The 25,171-nt window shown below is 41.8% G+C and overlaps 1 protein-coding gene across 1 annotated transcript in view; it reads left to right on the forward strand.

Moving 5' to 3' along the window:
* Positions 1-25,171, forward strand: part of DOCK2 (dedicator of cytokinesis 2) — a 514,744-nt gene that overhangs the window by 416,213 nt on the left and 73,360 nt on the right. Inside the window, exons 33-34 of the mRNA XM_090064272.1 lie at positions 7,911-8,059; positions 19,689-19,774. Coding sequence (XP_089920398.1) covers positions 7,911-8,059; positions 19,689-19,774 — 235 coding nt within the window. The remainder of the gene's footprint in view (positions 1-7,910; positions 8,060-19,688; positions 19,775-25,171) is intronic.

Raw genomic sequence — 25,171 nt, forward strand, 5'->3', positions numbered from 1 at the left:
CTGTGTGGTCAAATGCTTTAAAATCACAGTTAAAAGTTAAAAAGATTTATTATAAAAACAAGAGTAAATGCAAGGAATCAGTAACAAAGTAAGGTGTTTCCCTATGCCCAGAAAAGACAACAACTTGTTCTCCTAGCAAGGCTTAAATATGGTTTCTTATCTGTCTATTTATATACATTATCCATTGGATTCTTATAGTTCATACAATCCATGTAAATTCCTGCCCCACAATGTATAGCTGTGCACCAGACTAGAAGTCTTTCCTACTCCAGTTATGACCCTGGAAATGTTTGCACTCTTTCAAACAGATCCTTAAGACAATGTCTTTCACTAGATTTCCTTGTGAAAAGAAACATCCTTCTTTGAATAACCTGTTTCCAGGTGATATTTATGCTAGGATCTCTCCTTTTTTAAATGTACATTCATCATTTTCTGGAAGGGCCTGGCTCATGTGCTTCAAACCATATGTCCACAAGTGTCTGTCTATCTCTCTGTTATATATACCCATGTCAGTTTCTAATTCTCAGAGATTACTTCTCTGCAACCATTTCTCCAAGGCACAAAAGAAACTCACTGTTTAGGGACTGACACTGGAAAACTATTATCATTATACAATCCTGACCCTATTATACATTTTATATCAAATACTCCAATGCGTATAAACATAAGGATGATATGGCTGAATGCAGTTTAATGCTACCCATTTATTGAGACTCCCACATAATATCAGTAACACAAAATCAAGAAAACATGGATGATATCCTATGAAAACCTGAACATGTTGTGGCATTTGTAACACTATTCTCCTCAGCAGGATTAGGACCAAAGTATTTTGCACTGTATATACAGCTACCCTTTTCAGGTTTATGTGAATCAGTAGGTGAAACAGATAAACACTATGATGTAGAATGCACTATCTTGAAATCATCCTTTGAATCACAAATGTTAACTTTATTTTTTTTTGTGCTTTCAGTAAATATTCAATATAGATCCAAGAATAGGAAACATGTAAACTAAAATATATTTAGTTACTTGAAGATTATGCTTGTCTCTGAAAACAGAGCATGAAACATGCCAGCTCACATTTAGCATGTGCATCTCAGAGGTAGAGCTAAAGTATGACAAGTGTCCTTTTTGGTTACTGCACATATAATGACTGCCTTAAAATGTATGTATCAAGAATTCATACTTTCTGTTTCAGCCCTGGGGGTCACATTTGTGCAGGTAAAGGGAATCCAAACACCCAGCTAGGTTGGGGGTAGGAGTGCAGAAATAATTCATATTCATAATTCTGAACAAAAAATTACAGCAAGAAAGTATAGAGCATTTCTGAATAATTTGAATAATTATTTTTTTAGCAAAATCTGAATAATTACATTTATTTAAATCAAATCCAAAGCAAGATCCCCCCCCCCACACACACACACACATACACTTCTCCCATTCAATGTGGGGGAAATGGCTTCTCATCTTAATTTGAGCACACGTCATGGTAGGGGGAGTAGTGGCTGCAGCACTGACTCCATCCCCAAACCCAGGGTCAGATCCACAGATGCTACACTCCCCACAACATACCCTGTGGCAGCTTATGCTCCCCTTGTGTACTACTGCCCCTGCCCCTGCATTGTTTCCCAGTGCCTGGTTGCTCTTGGGGACTGGATCCAGATGAGGCAGAGGTGATGGTGGTAGGCAGACCACTTGACTTGTGGGTGGGGGGGGAGCAGCGACATCTTTCATGGGGTTCAGCCTCCTTTTGGCATCACATTCACAGCCTTGAGGTGCTCCTGGATCCTTTGCTGCACCTGGATCTTCAGCTGGAAGCTATGGCTAGGAATGCCTTTCACCAACTTTGTCTGGTAAGAAGACTGAGGCTCTTTGTTTCAGGTTTGTATCTGGCCCCCATCATCTGTGCCTTTGTTAGTTTCAAGGGTAGATTACTGCAATGTGCTGTATGTAGGGGTACCCATAAAGACTGTCTGGAAGCTTCAGCTGGTGCAGTCTATTAAAGTCACTCAGGAACTGTAACAGTCTGCCTACAGAAAATGGCTGTGAAATGTCACTAAAAACTGTAGCTGTCTTGATCTCTCAGCTCCATATGATACACTCTGGAGATAAGAACTCATCTTGAAGTTTTTGGACACTATGCCTTGTCTTAAAATTACGAATTTATTAGACAACGTACTTAAGAAATATATGGTTCCTCATTTTTTCTGATAATATTGAGGAGACCACATAAATTGAACAATGGACTCCCACAAGGATCAGTCCTTACACCCCGATGTTTAATCTTTACATCCATGACCTCCCAGGCACCTCCTCTAGAAAATGCATATACGCTGATGAAATAGCTCTGGTTATACAACAATCTTGTTTCTCCAGAGCAGAAATTATACTTGCATCAGATCTGAATACTTTCAATACCTACTTCAAAAAATATTGTTTGCACCCAAACCCTAGGAAAATGGAAGCATCTGCATTTCACTTGAACAATAATCAAGCTAATTATCAACCCATTATTGTTTTTAGAAACCAGCTCCTATGTTATAATGGTACTTCTAAATATTTAGGAAACATCCTAAATATAACACTGTCTTATAAAAATTACTTAACTGTGACAGTAACTGAGTTAAAAACCTGTAATAATTTGCTCTAGAAACTCACTGGGACTTCTCAGGAAGCTGATACCGATGCAGTGAGAACATCAGCTTCAGAACTGGTCTACTCTTCGGCAGAATACTGTGTCCCAATCTGGTTAAACAGTGCTTATACTGATAAGGTTGATGTACTACTCAACCAAGCAATGTGAATTATTACAGAAACAATCTGATCCACCCCTCTCCAATGACTCCCTATTCTTAGTACATGCATCCTCCCTCATTAAGAAGAAAAAATGCCTTAACTAAATTATGGACTAAAAAAATAACCCACAGCTTCCGATACACAAAGATCTCTTAAACCCACCATGTCCAAGATTAAAAACTAGACATCCCGTTTGGAGAACAGCAATTCAACTTGAACAAGACTCATTTAACATCCAAGAAGCCTGGACACAAAGGTGGCTCAATTCACCCTTTAATACAGAATTACTATTACAAATCCCACCATTAGACCAGCTGGCTTTCATTTCCCTAGACATCTTTGGTCTTCTCTAAACTGAATCAGGACAAGACACAGAAGATGTGGATTTATGTTACGTTGATAGGGATGAACTAACTCACCGAACTGCAACTGTGGTACCCCTTTTCAAACTTTGAACCACATCACCTCTGAATGCCCTCTCCATGCATGTAATGGAACACTATTGGATTTGCACAACACTACACCTGAGGCAATCGGATGACTACAGGTTTTGACATAAAATTTTGAATATGTTTTTCTTTGTTTTTTATGACCATTGTATAGACTAAGAACAAAAGAAAACAAAAAGCTGGTGCAAAATGTGGCAGCTGACTTTCAATGAGGATGGGTTGCCAGGAACCCATAACTCCAGTGGTTCATAATCTACATTGGCACCCAAAACTTTCTGGGTGCAATTCAGGGTTCTGGCTTCACCTATAAGGCTCTAATCCATCTCTTGTCCTATGTACCTAAGGAACTACCTTCTCCCTTATACCCCAGCTCAATCCCAGACATCAACCAAGAGCAACCTCTTGCAAAGCGACATCAATATACCATGCCTGGTTGGTGAAAACACACAGGGTGTCATTGATGGCCATTCTCCGGTGGTCATACACCTCAGCTTTGGAACTGCATCTGTCTTGAGGCCCAATGGAGGCCAAGTCTAATCCCCTTTGAGAAGCAATGTAAGACTTTCCTATTTGGACAGGCATTTAGCAAACAAAGCGAGGCTGAGATATTTTTTAGAAAGGGTCTCTGTGTTTATGTTGTTATTCTAGCTCCCTTTTAAGTTACTCTGTTCTCTTGTCACTGGCCTTTTTTATAAGTTATTCTGTCCTCTTATTGTAAATTACTCTGAGTCTTATTGTAAATTACTCTGAGTCTTTGTTGGGAAGGGTGGACTTAAATAAATAAATATAAAGTATTCCTCAGTATCTTTTTGCTTTCTCTTTGGATTTGACTGGAGAGAAAACTTGTTTAAAATTATGATAAAAACACACCTGAACAACTAGAAGGAAATGATTACAAATAAATTTTAAAAAGTTCTCCTATAAAGTAAAAAATAATCTTCAAACTGCGAGCAGTATTAGGCATATAATCAAAATTCAAAATCTAACAAACTAATGTCTATACCTAATATTATAAGCCTTTCAATTATAAGGCTAATATTATAAGCCTTTCAATGAATATATCACTGTACAAAAAGCCTTTAATTGTTGTAATCCTGTTCAGCTAAATAAGGTAATATCTAGTTGGAGAAGAATTAGACTCCAGACATGAAAATCCACATGAGAAACTGCTTATTTCAGTTAATGGTTTCTTAAAATAATGAAGGATCATAGTTGGTAAAACACAACTGTTCTTTGACACAGTAGGTTGTGTACTGGTTAGGGCAAAATAAATGTCATAAAATCTTGCTTTATTAATTGGCACTGCATAAGTTTTATGAACAGAAATACGTTTTCAGAATAGCTGCTAATTTTGATCACTTATGGGAGTCTGTCTTTGGTCCCTGTCTCAAACTTGACTTTTAGAAGTTTGAGCACCTATGACCCTATTTCCTTTTGCTGGAAATTCTGACTTGAATTCATTAATTCTGTCAGTCTTTTAGGGACCATCAAAAATAAAACCACTTCAAAAGGTAGGTCTTGTGGCAGTTTCCCTATTCGTAAAGTAAGTACTGCATCAGGCACTTCACTGTGTCATCATCTCTAATTAATCAATAGTTTAAATATTTTGAAATCCTTCAGTTAAAGGTGCTATATCTGTATCTATATCAGGAGTGAGGGCTAGAGATATTAATCACTGGCCCTACTCTCCATTCCTGTTACCCCTGGATTGTCCCTCCAGGCCTTGGTCTTAAGTGGTAGAATGGGGTGAATGGGCATGTACCTTGCTTCCATGGTTACTTGTGACAAGAGTTAGGTAGAGTCCCACTGGATGCCTTCATTGGGCTCCTCCCCTACACCCAACCCACACCTCTCCTGAAGCTTCAAGTGTCCTGCGTGCAGTTCCACCTGCCAATCTGGGTGTTCCACCTGTTCCCCGTGACTCCCTTGGGTTGTTGCATGCTGTGTTTCCTTCAGCTGTTTCCTGTTCCCAGCCTGACCCAGCTGTCTTCCCAGTCTGCAACCCAGGGCAGGCAGACTGGCAGGACTTGACTCATATGCTGCATAGCCCAGTAAGTGTCTGAGCTCCTGCTACAATATCTATCTATATATGTCTTGAGAGGGAAAAAGAGAGAAATGCTGGCTAGATACAGACATTCAAAAAGCCTGAGGCAGAATCAATCTAAGGTATGGAGTTTTCTTAGGTTGACCTTACACCCAGTTCTAGCTGGGACGGTTCTGAATTTCAAAGGCTGGTCTCAGTCAGCTGTTGGGTATTAGAATGGGCATCCCAAAAACACAGGGGTACAGAGTGCAGTCTGGGTGGGAGTGGAAGCAGCGCAAAGTGTCTTACAGGTGGACAGGCAGGCCGCCTATCCAGCATGCATCCCCACCTCCGCCAACTTGTGAAAGCATTCAGTGGGGAAGTAGGGGGCAGTGTCCCAGATCTCTCAGATGATGTCCCAGAATTCTGGGATTTCCATACGGTCAGCCTAGGTTTTCTGTAAGTGGTGTAATTTATATTGGTAGCAAAAAAACCACTTTTTCTCCATTTGGTGGGAGGTGCAAATCTTAGACCAAGTTCTACCATTGTTAAACTAGTCTATGTGTGCTGAACTTCTGTTCTATTATAGGTATAGACCAGTTTCTGATCACTTATACCTAGAGCCTGGTTTAAATTGTGGGCCCAGCTCATGGCGCAGTGGCTCCTTTAATCTTGGAGTTGTCCCTACATGTCCCCCACCACTGATTGGCAGAGGGGCCAATCCTGCCACTTGCTGCTTGCTCCTGATGGCTGGGAGGCAAAAACCACAGTTTTAAATATGCCGCAGTTTTTGCTTCCCATCCAGTCTGCAGTAGGAAGTAAATAGCCCAAACAGCACCAGCAAACGCTGCAGGCTAAAAGATTGTGGCTTCTGCACATTTTTGCCCATTTCAGCATTTATGATTGACTAATTCTACTTTTGATGCTGAAAATAGAAATAAATGACTGGGGAAGGGTAGTTTCAGTAAAAGGCCTCTAACACAGAAATTGTAGAGTACAAGTAGAACCAGGTGCAAGATTCATTTGTTTGGTTGGGTCTTTTACCCAGTGGTGTTGTTATACCTTGCCTTGTGTTTAGGCATGAGAGGTTCTTTCTGAGGTAAGAAGGATGCTTGGAGGTTGAGTTGTTATATAATGGTGAAGTTTCATGACCTATTATGAAGGAGTTCTAACTCAGTCATCATAATGATCTCTTCAAAATCTTAAAATCTGTCAGTACAAATATTAATTAGTTCAATAGAATTTGAAGTATTATGGGGTGCATTTACACATAAAATTAAGGTGAAGCAATAAACTCTGGAGTTGTTTGAGCCAAAGTAAACTGCTCTTGGGCACAGTGTCTACGCATGCACCTAGGACAGCAGCAATTTGAGTTTGGATGCAGCAGAGCTGAGATGGCAGGAGGTACAGGGAGTCATCCCTGGGCTCCAGGTGGCAGCATTGGGTGGTAGAGGAGTTGTCTGGGACATGCAGGTGCTAAAATACAGAAACATGTAACTAGGCAGTAGGTAGGAGTCTGGTCCTTGCCCAGTCACCATTTACAGGTGTGTTTTAGCACAGTAAATGACCCTGCCTTAAGGTAATACTGCCCCTGACAATATTATCTTAGAGTGGAGCTCATTGGTTTATCGTGCTGTAATACCGGTGCATATGTAGAGGGAGCTTCCTGTGGACCTAATTAGTCTACTCCACAGGAAAGCATATATGTAGATACACCACTGTCTCTCCAGCTTCTAGTGGTGCAAACTGGTAGTAATCCTGTTAAAGTCACTCAAGTTGTATCAGTGTTAAAACTGATACAAGAGGAAAATTACAGCCAAAATAAAATAAGGCAAGAAGGGTTTGCAGGATTGTTCACATTTGCTGGTGGGAATTTTTCATCTTCCTTGGAAGCACCAGACATTAACTGCCAGAGACACTGTATCTGATAGACCACTTGTGTGATTCATACAGGAAATCCTTTTATTTTTCCTATGAAACAAGCAGCATTTGGGGAATACTTGGTGCCTGATTTTTAAGATATTACATTTGCTATAACAGTTCTTCATTTTTATCATGTGTCGTAATTGCAAATGTCTCCTACAGCACAATCTGGGGGTTCTTTGACAGTAAATGTGACTGCTGTACCACAGGGTTACTTTACATGGCTTTTAAGTAGTTGTGCAGATACTGTTTTTAGTGTGATGGATGGCATTATTCATTCATGAATAAAGTTAGGTGATTTTTTTACATCTTATAATTTAAACAAGTGAACATATCATGTGGCTGTGGTAATCATCTCTTCTATTGATTGGTTTTGGGGGACTTCTTAGAGTCTTTTGATTACTTTCCAGTCCAGGCCTTTACACTGAGATGTGATTAGTTAAAATATTAGAAAGTATGCTGAAGTGTAAATTCATTCATCTGGCCTTGATGCTTCTTTCTGGTAGCGTAAGACTTAGTCCCTTGAAATGTGACTGTATGTTTTAAGATGCCATTTTTTTTTAAAGACTGGAAAAGGATGAATAACCATTTGGAAGAACTTTACTGAAACTGATAGTTTCCACACTATTCTAATGGCTGCAAATCCTAGTTCATTTAATACCAAAATGGTAATGGTGCTTTCCTTTTCAAATATTCTATTTACCACTCTTTTCTAGGCCTAAATAAAATCTGTTTTATTCCGGGGATGGTTGGACCAATCTTGGAGATGACTCTTATTCCAGAAGTTGAGCTACGAAAAGCCACAATCCCAATATTCTTCGATATGATGCTGTGTGAATATGAAAAGACAGGAGAATTCAGAAAGGTAACACAACAAATGTTATGCATCTTTTTAGTAGCTATGTTATTCTTATGACTATAATTAAATCTAAGTGTATGTTTCAAAAAGTTATCTGTGAACATTCATTAATATTTATTTAACTGCAAAATATCTTTTTTGTAATTATTTGTACAGTGAGTTTTCAGAACCCTAGGAAATCTTGTGTAATTTTGTGGAGGTTCACCCGAAGTGACTTAGTTTATCTCTTTTCATATTAATAAAAAAGTTAAATCATTCAAGGAATAGACAGAAACAATACCAAGTGATTTAAAAGACAGTAAATCATGCAGCAGAAATAGCAAAGATAGAATATACAATGCCTGAGGTATCATTTCATAGTGAAAGGTTTGCATAGGATGAAATATTATTCAAGTTGGTCAGAAATCCCAAATTGTTTTGCCTGGTGGAAAAAATGGAGGGGAGAAATCCCTTAAAAAATTAACCAATAATTTGCTGTAAATGAAATAAGATAATGGTCAAAGTATACGTGCAAAAAACATGAAGAACTGACTTCTCAGTTCTTCAGTTGTTTTCCAGTGTATAAAATTGAGAACAAAATGTATGAAGTTTAAGTTTTATCCATGGAAAATCTCTCTTTGAAATGAAGGGGTTTTTTTTCCAGTTTTTTCAGTTGAAAAAAGAAAAACAGTTATCAACATTGACTTTGACAAAACCAGTTTCCAACACAAAAATTCCAGTAAAAAGAATATAGACCTGTTGTAATTTATTTTTGTGAGATAGCAAACAAGCATGCTTCTCTCCAAGTTGAATGGAGTTGCAGATCCTCTGAGGGTGAAGTTAGCATTTAGAATTACCTTGGTAAACTGAATAAATGATTCAAGATTAATCAAATTAAATTCAGTAAGTATTAATATCAAGTCCTGCACTTGGGATGGAAAAATGACATGCCGAAATGCAGACTGAGGAATGAATGAAAAAGCTACAGTACTGGAGAAAAGGACCTAGGGGCTATAGTGGACCATAAACTAAATATGAGCCAGTAGTGTGCTCCTGTGGCCAAGAAAGGGGGGAACCCCCGCAAAAAAACCAAAACCCAATAGCCTACTAGGTTGTATTAACAGTAGTGTCACTTGCTAATAGTCATTTGGTAACTGTCTTCAAATGTATTAAGTGTGGTCATAAAGAGGAAGGGGAGACAGACTGTTCCTTTGGTTGTAGGCAACAGGACAAGGAGCAAGGGTATTAAATTTCAGCAGTGGACATTGAGGTTGGACATTAGGATGAACTTCTTTTCTAGGGGGGTAAGCACCAATCAGTGGAAAGGGCTACCTAAAAATGTAGAGTCTCCATCGTCGTAATTTCTGAAGAGCAGTTTGGGCAAACACTTGTCTAGGATGGTTTTGTCAGAGCTGATCCTGCCTTGAGCAGGGGATTTGACTACATTACCTCCTGAGATCCCTTCCAGCCCCTCTTTCTTATAATTCCAGAGGATAGGAAGCTGCACTGGGTTTCAGGATTAGAATCCAGATCTCCGAACACCACTCCATTGCTATGCTTGGCTGTCAACAAACAATTCCAAGGTGGAATTGGAAGTGCTGGACCAACAGGTTGAAAATCACATTATGGGATTCTTTCAAGGATGGCAATGGCTGTATGACCAGAGTTCAGTGAATATATAGTCAACAAGCTCGATTATCAGGTTCCCTGGTTAGTACTATAGAATGAAGAGAGGGATGACTCAGATATAGATTCATTGTTCCCTGGTGTTGCCATAGACCTTCTGTAGATCCATAGGCTAGTCACTTAATCTCTGTCCCTTGTTTTTCCTTCCTCCTGTCTTCCTTGTCTATTAGACTGTAATAGCCAGAATAGTGCCTTGCTCAATAGGTTTTGGTTTGTATATATATTACACATTTAAGTCCATATTTATGTTTCAATTCATATGGGACATTTTTTAAATACATCAACAAAACCTAGAAAAAACTGGCAGATGGGATTTCCATTTTGGCCAGTAGTTTAGCACAAAGCTTTTGGCCTAAATCCAAGATAAAAAACTACAGTTGCATCTGTATACCTGTTCTGTCTATATCCTACTAGTCCTATATTTGTTTTCTTAGGTATGTTTTCCTATTCTTGGCTTAACTTTATCCCTTGGGATAGATGCTTAAACCTACAAAAAACCTAAAAATATATCAATCAATCTAACTGATTAATGAGGGCAGTAGTTTATAAGCCTCAGAGATACCAGGTACTTGGATGACCCCTAAATTTATTAAATTCTTATGCAGATATAAATACATTTCAGGTGATTTTATATGGATGTATGTATAAAATGCCAAGGAAAAAGGAAAGCTTAAGAATAGTTTCTTAATAGTTTTTATTAGACAGTCATTATTATAATAATAATTTAACACTGTTGTGCTCCTTTGGATCTTAAATATTAGAACCACTTTTTTGAAAAAAGTTTCTTCTCTTAGCCTGTATAATTTAAATGGCATATTTTAAGAATATCATTTAAGAAATCACATTTGATTTTTTAGAAATTTAGAAAAAAAATGTGATAGAATAATTAGTATTTTCAACTCCTCACTTAGAAAAGTGAAAGAATCAACATTAATGGAAAATAAAATTAATCTATCACTATATTCAAGCAAGTAAGCTTTCACTTTGTTAATGGATCATTTAAAAATAGTACTTTGTGTAAAGCTAATTATTTTCCTTCAAAGGTCAAATATGACATTTTCAAAATCTCCTAAGTCTCATTAGGTCCATTTTCAGAAGTATGTTAGGACATGTGTGCTCTGTTCTATAGTGTTTGAGAGCACTGTTGGGAAGCAGTGTCTTTCCTACCCACTCCTACTCTGTATGGACCAAACCAAGAAATGAGGAAGTGAAGCCTCAGGGTGTCCCTACTACCACAGTCAAGCTCTCTGCTTCATATGTTTGTAAGCAAGGGTAACTTCATCACCCTGCTTCCAGGTTGGGCACGTACAGAATGTGAACAGGTAGGGTAAGCCATGCTGCTCAGAAGTTCCTGTGAGAGCTGTGGCTTGTAAGAACTGGTCAATCTTACTGGCACTTGCTAAAACTCGTTGGTTTTCATTCAAAGGTTTCATTTGTAAGTACAAAAATCACATTTGAAAATGGAGCTTTGGCTGCTTCACCTAAGTACTTCAAAGAACCCCCATTCAGTTAAGGATATAAAGACTAGCAAGGCTTTAAATGGTAGTATGATATAGGTATTTGTAGAATTATTTTCTTGCAATCTTTTGTAATCAGGATGTAAATTATGCACATGCATGGAGGTGATTTTATCTGTGCTATTGTTTGGAGTATCTACAGTCTATCTTTGTTTGAAAGATCAAACTCTATATTCTGGCAGAGCCTTCCACTGAAAAGAATATTATTAGAGAGACCCACTAGTATTTGCCATAACTGCTTGCTAAAGCCTTAGATTAAGAGATACAAAAATAGCTTTTAGTAAAAATGAATAAATAAAAGGAAACAGTGTAGTTCCTTGTTGAGTAAATAGAAACATAATTGAAATAAACATAGTTATAAGTTCATTTTAAAGATTTAACTTTGGTTTAGGAAAGATTAAAATTCAGGCTGTCAATTAATTGCAGTTAATGCATGGGATTAATGTGTTAATTGGTTCTTGCATTCATTTTTTTTAATGCATTAATCATGCAGGTGGTTTTGGAGCCTGCTCCTGGGCTCTGCTCTGCTGCCTCCAGGCTATCCAGCAAGGCAGAGTTGTCAGTGTAGAGGACCACAGGGCAGCCTGGAAGTGGGCTCCGAGTGGCTGCAGCAGGACCTGGGGGGGGCATGCACAGACACAGATACAGACACACATGAGCAGCCCTAGCCTGCATGCTTCATGCAGAGCAGCACTGCACTGGTAAATCTGCGAGGTAAGGGACGGGGGGGGGGGGCAGATCAAGGCCCCCACAGTAAGAGAGGGAGTGGGCCAGGGGCAGGGAAAGGTGCTGGGGTGAATACAGCCCTGGAGCCGGGGCAAATTATGGAACAAAGCTGTGGGAGGCTTGCTTAAGGGTATGTGCCCCCAGGGGAGGCAGGGCAGGCATGTATCCCCCTCCCCCCCACTTTGTGCATGGGATGGAGGTGGGCTGCAAGCTGGGGCATCCTGCTGCCTTTGCCCCAGGAGCTGCGTGATACCATGTTGTGCCTCCGGCTGCCGGGTGGGTATGGCAAGTGGCATGGCCAGAGTGTGGCTCCTAGGCCAAAGGCAGCAGGGCATAGAGGCCCAGCCTATAGCAGGCTGCCTGCCTCCACCCTGTGCACAAATCAGGGGGCACATGCCTCCCATGCCTCCCCCAGGGATGCATGTAGAAGCAAGGAGCCACCCCCCCTGCCCCCTGCATCCCTGGATGAGCCACCTGCAATTCTGTCCCAGTACCTGACCTGGTCCCGGAGCCCCATTCACCCCACCCTCTGCCCTATTCCTTCCCTCACTGTGGGAGGCTTGATCTTCCCCCTGCCCCTTCCCTCTCATACCTCTTCTTTACACAAACTTACCTGCTGGGGTATGCATCTGTGTGTATGTGTGTGTCTCCCTCTCTCTGGCTGCCCCTCAATCCCAAGCCACAGACCCCTCAGCCCTGCTGCTGCCTCTCATTCCTGACCCACTGTACCCTATATTCTGTACCCCAATTCCCCCCCCCCACATCCACTCCCAACCATACAAAGTACCTGTATAATTTTGAGGTTTTAGCTGTGCAATTAAAATCGTGATTAATTATGACTAATTTTTTTAATTGCACAACTAATCACAATCATTTTTTTAAATCATTTGACAGCCCTAATTAAAACACACATAATAATAGTAGTAGTACGCTCAGTCCTTGAGATCCTATTATGCCCAAGGATTTGTGTAGATGTGTGCAACTGCCTCATTAGCAAAAACAAGGAACACTTCACCTATGGAAAATGTAGCATGGCACTTCAAAACAGAGTGGAGGAAAAGCACGGATGTTTGCTAAACTGAAGTCTGTCACATGTAGGCATGGTTCCATTGAAGAAGGAGAGACCAAGGCTGAATATGACAACTGAAGTTCAATATTAAATATGTCTCTTGTAATTATTTGCCAACATCTTTTATTTCAGTTCAGCAATACACTGTTTTAGCAGCTGCTGATAACCGAAGGAAACAGTTTATTCAAGTTGGTTCTTGTCCTGGTCAGGCAGAAACAAAATTATTGGATACTTTAAAGAAGTAACCCATTTCCTACCAGTTGCTAGATGCTTATTAGGGAGAATTTAATTGACAGACACTTTTGCTTTAGGTAGTAGGTGATCTTACACTACACTCACTGTTCTGCATATTATTGTAGCAGTATCAAACTAAGAAACTTTTATAGTCTACAGGAAGCAGGTTTACAAGATGAGTCAAAAGGACTGATCTGTTTTAATACTTGTATACTTTTTAATATTGAAACTATTCTCTGTCTTTCTGACACTGTAATTGTGTACATCTGTGACTCTCAAGATTCACTACAAGACTATCTGATGGGAAAATTATTTTCTACTCCAGTCCACTCAATATCTCTATTGTACATGTTGCAGAAGACAGCTGGTTTGGTCATAATTCATGATTCAAAATTGCTTTATTCTTTTATATTAGCGTAGGGGCTATTGTTCCATTGCCAATACTAACTTTAGAGTTATCAGTATTCAAATTACTGTGAGTTGTGCTGGGAAAAAGACTACCAAAAACCAACAGTGAATGTAGGCATAGAAGAGGCTTGTCAGTGAGGCCCTAAGCAACCATGACCCCAGGGAGAGGGGAGTTCAGGAAGAGTGGCTGCTCCTCAAGGGAGCGATCCTCAATGCACAAGCTAAGTCTATTCCATCTCGGAGGAAAGGCAGCAATAGGGCACAGCAGCCCCCCTGGCTCTCCAGGGACCTAGCAGACCTCCTGAGGCTAAAAAGAAAGGCCTACAAAGGATGGACGATGGGATTCACTTCCAAGGAGGAATATTCTGCACTAGTCCAGTCCTGCCTATTTGCATTATGAAATACTTTCAAGTTTGAAATACTTTATGATTTCTTAAGTAGAATATATGAAAACTTTTAATCTACAGCAACATAAGAGCAATTACATAGATCAGCGCGTGCATACTCTCTCTCTCTCTCTCTCTCTCCCCTCCCTGACCCTAGGGTACAAGCATGGCCCCATGCTCCCATGGCAATGCAGCCACATGGTGCTGGGGTAGCCCAAAAGCTGCAGCAAGCAGAGACTTCCAGTTCAGGGGGAGGGGCGTGGAAAGGAGCTGGGGGGCAGTGGGGGAAGCTTGCACACGGCTGCTGCTACTGCCTCCATTAAGCACTCTGTGCTGCTGCTCTGGATGTGGCTGGTGCTCTAGGACTGGCCACTGCTACACCCTCCCACCCCTCACCCTTCTCCAGCTCCCTGACTGGCTGCAGTGCCAGTTTCAAAAAAAGATCATTTTAAAATTTCTGGCACATGCTCAGTCCCAAGCCTGCTGGCTTTGTGAGGTTTTACTGTATTGCTTTTTTTGTATTTAGAGGCCTTCATAATGTGAAGTTCTAAGCTGTAGTTTACTTAGCTTGTAGGGCTGTGCAAAGCTTCGGTTGCTGATTCAATTCATCAGAGATTTGGCCCAATTAGGTGGCTGAATCTCTGAATCCAAACTGAATCAGAGGACCCTCTAATCTCTCCGAATCGAATCATAACCCTCCAAATTGATTCAAAGAGATTTGGAAAGATTTGGAGATTCAGACATAGAGACAGCTTTAAATGTTTTTTCTATGTACCTCTAGGTAGCAGGCAGCTAGTGAATACTGCAATGCTGAGGCACATGGAGCATCCCACAGGTGTGCGGAGGGCTCCCCAGTGCTCTTGGCGTTCTGGGGAGACCTCTGTGCCTCCACAGCTTAGAGACTGGTGCCTCCTGGGTCTGGGGGGGCACTCAGGGTCCCCCTGCAGCCGATCACTGGGCGAGGAGGGACTGGGATGCCCCCCCAGCATGCTTTCCAGCAGACCTGGAAGTGTACCAGAAGTACTTCTGATCCACTTCCAGGTTTGCTGCTGAGCATATTGCTGAGCACATGGAGGCCCCCCTGCCCCTTGTTCCTGTGGGATACTCCATGCACCCCAGCACTGCAGTGTTCACAAGCTGTGCTGGTACCTCAAGGTATGTAGAAAAATCTTTTAAAGCTGCATCTTTGTCTGAATTGCTAATTCTCCCAATCAGCATTGAATCTTCAGATTTGGATTTGGCGGAATCGAATCAGGGACAGTGATCCGAATCAATGGATCAAATCACTGCCCCTGATTTGGGCTGAATCCAAATCCAAATCAAATAGTGCCCACTTCATGCACACCCGTTAGCTTGTGCCTAAATCCAATATTGATGTCATGAGTCAAATAGATACAGCAGTTGGGCTTTCAGAGAAAGAAAATAAGCTGTTTCTAATAGCAAAGCCTACTCCCTACTCTCTCTTTTCTCCTGCAGGTTTCCCATGCCAGAATATGATATCATTGTCTTGGATAGAATGTGCATCTGAGAGCTGAATTTCTGATAATGCAGCAATGTCAATTCTGAATCTAAGCAATTCATAGTTTAGTAGTGCCATTTCCTGAAAATCAGAGATTGAATTGAACCTGGGGTCAGAGTCCAAACATTCTAGCATGTGAGTCGCTTCATTATTTTGGCTAGTATAAATCACACCAAGACCTTCTGTTCATATGCCTAGGCAAGAGTGTGGAGGAGTGGAGGCTGCCTTAGACCTATCACCCCCACTTTTGACCATTGAGACAGAATCCAAAGGCCAGACTAAGTTGAAATGTTCAGTGACTCGATGGTTGTAGCTTCTGCCAAAGAGCAACAGATAAAAGCTGTTTTTGACTGCCTGATGCCTCAGTGGGGCCGTGTTTCTATCAGAGTGATGTCTCTCAGCCTTTTTCCAACCAAGGATTACCCACAAGGCAGTGGAGGCTAGGGTTTTGAGGCACCATAAATTCACCTTATTCTGGAGGTTGCAATATTGTGATATTTATAGGAGCTACCCTGCCCCACCACATTGCCACACTCCTTCCAGTTGGATGCAGTTTATGGTCAGATCCAGGACCAAACTTAATTTAACCTCTCCCTAACCTCATCAAATGTCTGTATGTACACACTGAATGCATCATTATCAATATAGATCTATTCCTTAAATTAAGACTATCAATTTGGAAACTTTAATGAGAGAAGTGTGCCTCAGAATGTGGCATACTGGCCTTATTTAATGTTCTGGATCCCAGGTATTCTTCTAACATTATTTAGGAGTCCGCTGGTACTGAGAGAGCTCTTCAGGAAAGGAAATCTGAGAATTTTGTCTGATTTTCTTTTTTAAAATTTATTTATTTTTTGTTTCTGAGTCTCTGACAAGGTCTGATGCATTCTCTCTGATAACACGATACAATGGAAAACATGATATAATGGAAAAGAAAATATACAGAGTAATATCTCCTTACAGAATGTTGATTTGTCTGGAAAACTGCTAGCTTTCAACCCCCATCCCACTACAAAATGATCCAAAGCAGCAGTATAGGTATACATTCCCTATTGTCCAAAGACAAAAACCTATTTTTGTGTCATGTAGAAGATCTGAGTTTGGCACCTTCACCCCAGGGCACTAAATTTTGCAGATTCCCCATGTATTGAACACCTCATATAAACCAGCGGAATCAATTGCCTCTGATGAAAGAAGCTTTCATTATTCTGTCACTGCAGCAAAATGCCTATACCCAGATCAAGCAGGACCCTAAAGCACGTACTTAACGGTGAAGGGAATGGGATTATTCATTTGCTAAAAATTGTGTGTGGTATTAAATGTTTTGCTGGATTGGGGCCAAAGTCTATAATGTGCTTTGAGCATAGCATATGCATACATATATAAAACAACTGTATTTGTCCCAGTTTTCCTAATAACTGTTTTACACCTGAGTAACCTACTATTACATACACAATGAGTTTTTAGGCTTTCCAGGTTATACACATTTTTACATAAAGTAATAACTAACTTGTGAAACGTCTTGCCCGGAGATTTTATTGAGGTATACGCTTTTAGAATAATTAAAAAGATGAGCAGATTTGAACTAACAAAAACACTCCAGTTATTTTAGATAGGATTAAAAATGTTATACGAAATATATATCTTGCACCTTCTGGCCAAATAAAGATTATATACATAGCGATATCAACATTTTTTTATTTTAACTAATTAGATAACACAATGATTGGATTAAGTTAGAAGAATTAGAGATTCACTATGGTATACTTCCCCTCATAGTGCATAGGAAAAATGGTCTGGAGGTCTAAAAAAAGCACCACAGTATTTTGGCTAAAACAAGAAAACAAGACTACAACTATGTATCTTAGGAGCCTTCATTTTCTGCCCAAATGCAGCAATTGTATTAAAAATTATAGTGTGTTCATTTTTCTTCTGTAGTTTTAATTGGATATTGCCTTGTCTGCTTTGGATGAGGTGGCAGGGACTGGTATACTTCTGATTGTATCAACAGAAAGACTGCTGTTTTATATCCTAGAAGTTTTTACTTGTCTATTTGTGTCAGCTGATCTCTGTACCTTTAAGCCATAGCTATTTATCATTGTATTCTTCTGTAGTAAGTATTTATTTAGAGACATGTTGTGTTGAGAATCAAAAATCAGCTGCTGAATATATATAGTAATGCATTTTTGGGTACATAGAGATAAAAGAAACCAAATGTATTTCAAAATTCTCTACTCCCAGAATGTAATGTAATTTGCATAATATACTGCACAGCTCTTACCAAACTAATTATTAATTATAAAATCTTAAGACTTTAAACATGGCAACTTGACTTAACTGTTCCAAAATGACAAAGCAATTTCCCTTACACAAAGCATGTTAAGAATGTTTAAATAACAAATTAACCCAGTATTCATTTTGCAATACTATGCTGTCATTTCAAGAGACATCTGAACTTTAATTAAGGACAGATCCTACAAAACACTAAGCTCAAATATCATAAAACCCCCTTCCTTTTCCTGAATCAGTAAGTTCTAAAGGCTGCTTGCTTTTCCAGTAAGATATTCTTGACCTTGAAATGCTCCAGAGATTTTGAAAAGAGCCTATAGCATTTAAGGGTTCAGCTCTTGGAATTGCTAGGCTGGTTGAATGTTCCTAACCCTACAGTTTTACATGAAGATAATATTTCACAGCTAGCTGCTCACTTCACTTATTTGGTCAATTAAAATCATGCCTGTATTATCTTATTAATATTCTGTGTTGCTTTTTTTCCCCCCTCTTAATTATGTACTGATACCTATTTGAATCCATAGTTAAGTCAGGGGAGATTGTAAAAGCGGTTATTACAGAAGCCAAGAGGAAAGGAGACGATCATAAAAGACCACACTTACTGAGTTTCAGTGTGCTTAAGGAAAAATAGCAAGGGAGAAGTTACATATCTGCCTCTGTCCAAGATGGACTGGGGACTTTTTCACAAGGGTTGCACCTGGGATCAAAGGCAACCCTAAACCTCCAAATCATGGAAAATGAAAGTGATTTAAATAAGATGCAGGAAGCTACCCAGGGTGTGCGCATGCAGAGAGGCCAAGGGACTGGGCAGAATTGCACAAACATAGAGGATGTGGGCTGTAAGCAGTACATGTTGCTCCCAACTTGGAAATAGGAAATAAACTAGACCTTTCTAACAAACAGCCAAAGCTTGGCTAAGGGAATAAGCCTGTTGGTACATTTATGATGTGAAATTTGTTTTGTAGAGAGGTGTTTCTGGATCACTGTAAACATGCTACCACACACAGAGCACTGAAATAAAGATCTGTAAAGGTCAAACCCCAGCTGGTACATAGTATGAAAGAAGGTGATTTGTAGAAATCCCCACCAAGAGAGGCAAAATCCTGATATCCTGGGCATAGTGGGGAGCAGGGCTTCAATGAGAGTCTGAGAAGCAGCAGTGGTGCAGTTACCCACAAGCTATGGCAGTTTGGGGTAGATGGATGCCTACAAGCAAAGCTAATGAACCCACCCATAGTGCTCCACTACTTGTGGTTTAGGAAGGAGTGTGTGCAAAACAGTGTCACAACTCAGGACAGCACTGCCTGGCCTGATAAACTAATGGGATGGATATTCCAACAATTACAACTTAATTTTTTTTTTTAAGATTAAAGGACAACATGTTTGACTACAACAACTGTTCCTTCTATTCCTATATACATTGTAAATTTATTTAATGTTTCATGTTTCACTGTTTGCTAGTAGATGTATGTACCAATTGTATGAAGATATTGTATTCATTCACAATTCATCTGGGAGAAAATGGCTCCATTTTACTTCAAAATTCTCTCTCTCCAACTAGAACTGTTTTATGAAAACCTATAATGCAGCTATTGCAAAGGTATCCTTTGGGGCATCCTATCAGTAAGTATGAGGGAAAAGTTATTTGAAGATAGTCTGAAGTGTGTGTTCTTTACCTTGAACGCATTCATCCACTTAACCCTGAAGGCTTTTCAGTTTCTATTTCCTGAATTTTCTTGATAGTGTTGAGGTGATATTGCATTTGCTTGTTATATATTTATTATGCATTATTAAGTCTTCTGATTTTTTTTTCTCTTAACAGTTTGAAAATGAAATCATTTTAAAATTGGACCATGAGGTGGAAGGAGGCCGTGGAGATGAGCAGTACATGCAGTTATTTGAGTCAATGTAAGTAGTGCAATCATGCTGAACTAGGAAATGACACACTTTTTAAGCTCTCTTTCTGTCCCCTAAAAACAGGCAACTTCATTTAAAAATAAATTTATTACACAGAATTTAATCAGCCTCCATTGAGATTGCAACAAAGTCCGGTTGTTTTAGCATAACCTACGTGCGTTTGCTTTTTAATTGATTTTCAGTATGTTTTGCAACAGTTTAATTTTTAAGAAAACATGAAACGCTTCACTAAGCAAGGTAATGTTTCCTAGTTAATCCACATTGGTTTTGATAACTTTTCCCACTAAGAATATTCAGAAACCTAGTAGGATATTTTCAGTGTTCTTTGAATTATCCTTCCTGTACTTATTTCAGACTTTACATTGGACACTGTTTATTGAATGGGCACTATTCATGCATGGCAAGAATAGGGAGTCTCAGGCTGTCTTATGGTTCCCAGTATTCAGGCTTGCACTGAAGAAGTAGATTAAGTATTTCTGACCTCAGCTATATAATGGCAATGTCTTGTCAATTTAATAAATAAAGTTAAACAACTCCCCATGCTTGAAAAGTCCTGTTTCTTTTACTGTTGGCCTTTCATCCAGACTTAGTGGGATTTGTGTATGTCAGCATTGCTTCTGCAACCCTTGTGAGAGCACTGATAAGAAAAACACCCTGCCCTCTTACTACCTTGCCAAACCTAGAAAATGCTCTGCAGGTGTCTCCTACTACTACTCTCAAGTACACTGGAAACAGAGATCTTGACAGAAGCCAGCATTGCTGTCTGTTTTCTAGGTTTAGTACAATAGACTGGGAATAAAAATAGAAATGGGTAGGATAGCTTTTCACTGCCGCACTTGGGAATGTCACTAAAGCAGTATAAAATATCGTTATCCAGGTTTGGGATAGGTATGAACTTATCTTTGCAGCTTCTCATATACTGTTTGAAACCTAGGTAGGATTTGTAACAATTACTTAAACACCCTCTTACTGCATTGCTATGCTATTTGCTGTTTACAAGCCATGTTAAAGGTCCAACTGTTAAAAGAAGCTCTTTGTCTGCATTTCATATTTAATGTATCCTCCTGCAACTTCATGAACATTTTCAGTACCCTAATGTATACTTTTTGGAACGCTTTCCTTAGAATTATATGTCAGCAGCCGTTCAACCTGTAGAACAGTTCCCTATCCATGTGATCATATGTTGTCTAAGACCTTTGCCTCCTATATTGTCCTTATATAGCATTCTGAGAAGCACATACTTGTAACGAACTACTAGATCTTACATATTTTTGGATAGGTATCTCTGTTTTCAGATCTTCCATTAGAACAGATACCTCTACTTCTCTTTAATTCAGTTGAATTCTGATATGTATCTTAACTAAGCCTACTGGGCCCAGATTTCAATATGTTTTAATTCTCAAGTGAGAAACAGTAGTAACTTAGTAATTCACCATGTGATTTTTCAAATATTCAAGATCCATGAATAACATCTGTAACAAATAGTTATTAAACACTGACACAGTATTAGACTGTGGGTTATGGGCAAAATCTATTTACACTTTGCACATGAGATTTAGGACATGGATAGATGTTCATTTCTACTAATAAGAATTTTAGAGAAATTCAGTAGAAAAATAGGCCGGGAGTTGTAGTGAATGTGCACTCCAGCCCCTGACTGTAGAGCTACAAAGGAGAGCTCTCCAACCAGGGGGTACTAGAGGGCTATTTCCTGGCCCACCCTTAGGGGATCCCATTACTTGATAACCTGTATTCTCCTCTACCTGGAAAGGGGGAAGTCTGTCAAGATGCAGTACCCCCACTCCCTCCCCCTCCTGATTTTAAGTCACTTTTAAATCACAGATGGACTGCACACAGGTGATGAGGAACTGAGACTGGGGAGAGCCTCCCTAGTCATGGATGATCTAGGACAGGCGTCAGCAACCCCCAGCACTTGTGCTGAATGTGGCATGCGAGGCCATTTTTCTTGGCACACTGCAGCCAGCCCCAGCTCCGGGTAGCTGCTGCTAGCAGTGGAGCCCAGGCTGCTCCCAGCAGGGCTTGCAGCATCCCAGCTGCCTGCTAGAAGCAGCCCGGGTTCCTGGCTGGCAGCAGCTCCTCAGAGCTGGGGCCGGCTGCAGCCAGAAGGCTCCAAACAGCTGTCCCGGGCTCCGGCATCAGCTCCGCACCAGTGCATGTAGACGCACCTCAACGTGGGCGGTTGGGGAGGGGCCTGAGGCAGTGCAGCCCTGGTCTCTCCCCTGCTCCCAGCACAGAGGTGATGAGCCCTGCACAACTATTTGTAGCCAGCCCGGGCTCTGGGCAGCTGCAGCAAGCAGTCGGTGGGCTGCAAAAAGTTGCACCAGGCTCTACAGCTCTGGCATCAGCTCCATGCTGGCAGTGACTGCAAAGGCACCTCAGGGTGGGCTGTGCTGCCCTGCTGTCTTGCTCTGAGGTGCCCATGCAGTTGCTGCCAGTACGGAGCTGATGCCAGAGCTGTGGAACCTGGCGCAGCTGTTTGTAGCCTGCCCGGCTTGCTGCAGCTGCCCAGAGTCTGGACTGGCTATAAACAGGTGTGCCAGGCTCATCACTTCCATGCCGAGAGTGGGGAAGAGACCAGGGCTGTGCTGCCTCAGGCCCCTCCCCCACCGCCAGTTCTGAGGCGCACCTGCATACACCACTGTGGAGCTGATGCCAGAGCCTGGAGCCCGGCACAGCTGTTTGGAGCCTCCCGGCTGCAACAGGCCCGGCTCTGGGGAGCTGCTGCCAGCCAGGAGTCCAGGCTGCTCCCAGCAGGCAGCTGGGATGCTGCAAGCCCTGCTGGAAGCAGCCCAGGCTCCAGCAGCTACCCAAAGCTGGGGTAGCTGCTGGCAGCCACAGAGCCCGGGCTGTGGGGCAGGGGCTTTGGGTGAGGGCAGGGGGTAGTAGGGGTGTGGGGCAGGGGCTTTGGGTAGGAGGCAAGGGGTGGCAGGGCTGGGGGGCAGGGGCTTTGGGTGGGGGGCAAGGGGCATAAGCAGGGCATCCTGCCATGTAGCCTGTGCCCTCATTTTGTTTTTCTGCCATGCAGGCACTCCAGCACCTTCTGAGGTAGGCATTGTGGTGTTTTTTGACATTGCAGCCAAAAAACATTGCCTACCCCTGATCTAGGAGTTAGCTGTGCCTGGGCACATCTATATGAGATGCTATGGCACAGTAGCAATAAGCTACTGTATTGTAACTCATTGCTATGGCAGTATAGTGCTGTGGCAGGGGGTCGGACTTGATGATCTGCTTAGGTCCCTTCCAGCCCTACCAACTATGAAACTATGGTGTCACCAAGCATGAAACGTTTCAGTGACGCTACTGTGCAGTAGCTCACTTCTACTGCACAGTAGCATCTAAAAATAACTGTGTGGCAAGGGAACTGCTGGTTACTGAGCAGTCATTTAGTACTTTGTTAAGTGAGTGGTAAATGATTGTACAACTGTGTACAACTGTGCAGTCAGCTGCTTATGTAGATGCAGCCCCTATGGTCTACTGTGGGTATTTCCCATGCTTCTAGGCTTTGCTGTTTGCCACATAGGGCTAGAAAATAATTACTTTCCCTTCCTGCTGCTATATGCATTGGGACAGGGGCAGGGAGAGAGGCAGATATCACTTTCTTCAGCAGTATTGGGTGTTGGTTACAGCCAAATCTATGATTTTGACAGAGGTCTGCCAATGCTTTTGGAAAGCTTTAGGTTCCTAGCTAGGGGAGGATATGCTCAGGGTCGGAGCAATCACCACATTTGGGGTTAGGAAGGAATTTTACCCCATTGACTTTAGGGGTTTTTGCCATGGGTGACTGATGCCCCCCAGAGACCACTAAGCAATCGGGGGGGGGGCAGTGTCCCCCCACAGCCAATCATACTGACCAGGGGAAGGTCCTCCTGTGGATTTCATAGATTTCATAGACATTAGGGCTGGAAGGGACCTCGGGAGATCATCGAGTCCAGCCCCCTGCCCAAAGGGCAGGAAGTCAGCTGGGGTCATAGGATCCCAGCAAGATAAGCATTCAATTTACTCTTGAAGGTGTTCAATGTAGGTGCTTGAACCACCTCCGCTGGCAGACTGTTCCAGACCTTGGGGGCTCGGACAGTAAAGAAATTCTTCCTTATGTCCAGCCTGAAATGGTCTTGCAGGAGTTTGTGACCGTTCGACCTCGTCATCCCTTGGGGCGCTCTGGTGAACAAACGTTCCCCCAGATCCTGGTGGTCACCCTTGATAAACTTATAAGTGGCCATCAGATCACCCCTGAGCCTACGCTTTTCCAGGCTAAAGAGTCCCATGGCTCTCAGCCTGTCATCGTAAGATCTGTTTTCCTGACCTCTGATCATGCGCGTGGCTCTCCTCTGGACTCTCTCAAGCTTCTCCACATCCTTTTTGAATTGTGGAGCCCAAAACTGGACGCAGTACTCCAGCTGCGGCCTCACCAAGGCCGAGTACAAGGGGAGAATGACGTCCCGGGATTTGCTCGAGAAGCATCTATGGATGCAAGCCAGCTTTTTGGTCGCTTTATTAGCCGCAGCATCGCATTGCAGGCTCATGTTCATCTTGCGGTCAATGATGACCCCCAAGTCTCTTTCTTCTGTAGTGCTATCCAACGTAGCACTGCCAAGCCTATAAGGAAGCTGCAGGTTTTTCCTCCCAAGGTGGAGAACCTTGCATTTTTTGATGTTAAACACCATGAGGTTCTCGTCTGCCCATTTACTGAGCTTGTCCAGGTCAGCCTGGATCACCCGCCTATCTTCTGGCGTGGATGCTTTGCCCCAAAGTTTGGTGTCATCGGCGAACTTGGCCAGTCCACTCCTGACTCCAATGTCTGCATCATTAATGAAGATGTTGAACAGGATGGGTCCAAGGACAGAGCGTTGAGGGACCCCACTGGTCACAGGACACCACAATGAGTGACTGCCATCAATCACAACCCTCTGGGTCCGACCACGGAGCCAGTTTCCCAGCCAGCAGATCGTGGTGGAGCCAAGGCCACAGCTGGCCAGTTTGGCCAAGAGGTGATCATGGGATACCAGATCAAAAGCTTTTTTGAAGTCAAGATATATGACATCAATCTCTTCTCCCTTGTCCAGGTGATAGGTCACCTGGTCATAGAAGGAAATGAGATTGGTCAAACAAGACCTACCTGCAAGAAACCCGTGCTGGCTATCCCTTAGAATGTTAGCCTGGGCCAGTCCACCAAGGATGGTCTCCTTAATAAACTTTTCTAAGATCTTCCTCAGGATAGAAGTTAGGCTAATGGGCCTGTAGTTAGCCGGATCCACTCTCCTTCCTTTCTTGAAAACTGGCACCACTTTGGCCTTCTTCTAGTCTTCGGGCACTACCCCAGAGCGCCAGGAGTTTTCAAAGATCCGTGCCAGGGGCTGGGCTATGACG

The sequence above is a fragment of the Crocodylus siamensis genome, chromosome 10 (assembly GCF_052110815.1).
Source record: "Crocodylus siamensis isolate JL-2025a chromosome 10, ASM5211081v1, whole genome shotgun sequence".
Classification (NCBI taxonomy): Eukaryota; Metazoa; Chordata; order Crocodylia; family Crocodylidae; genus Crocodylus; species Crocodylus siamensis.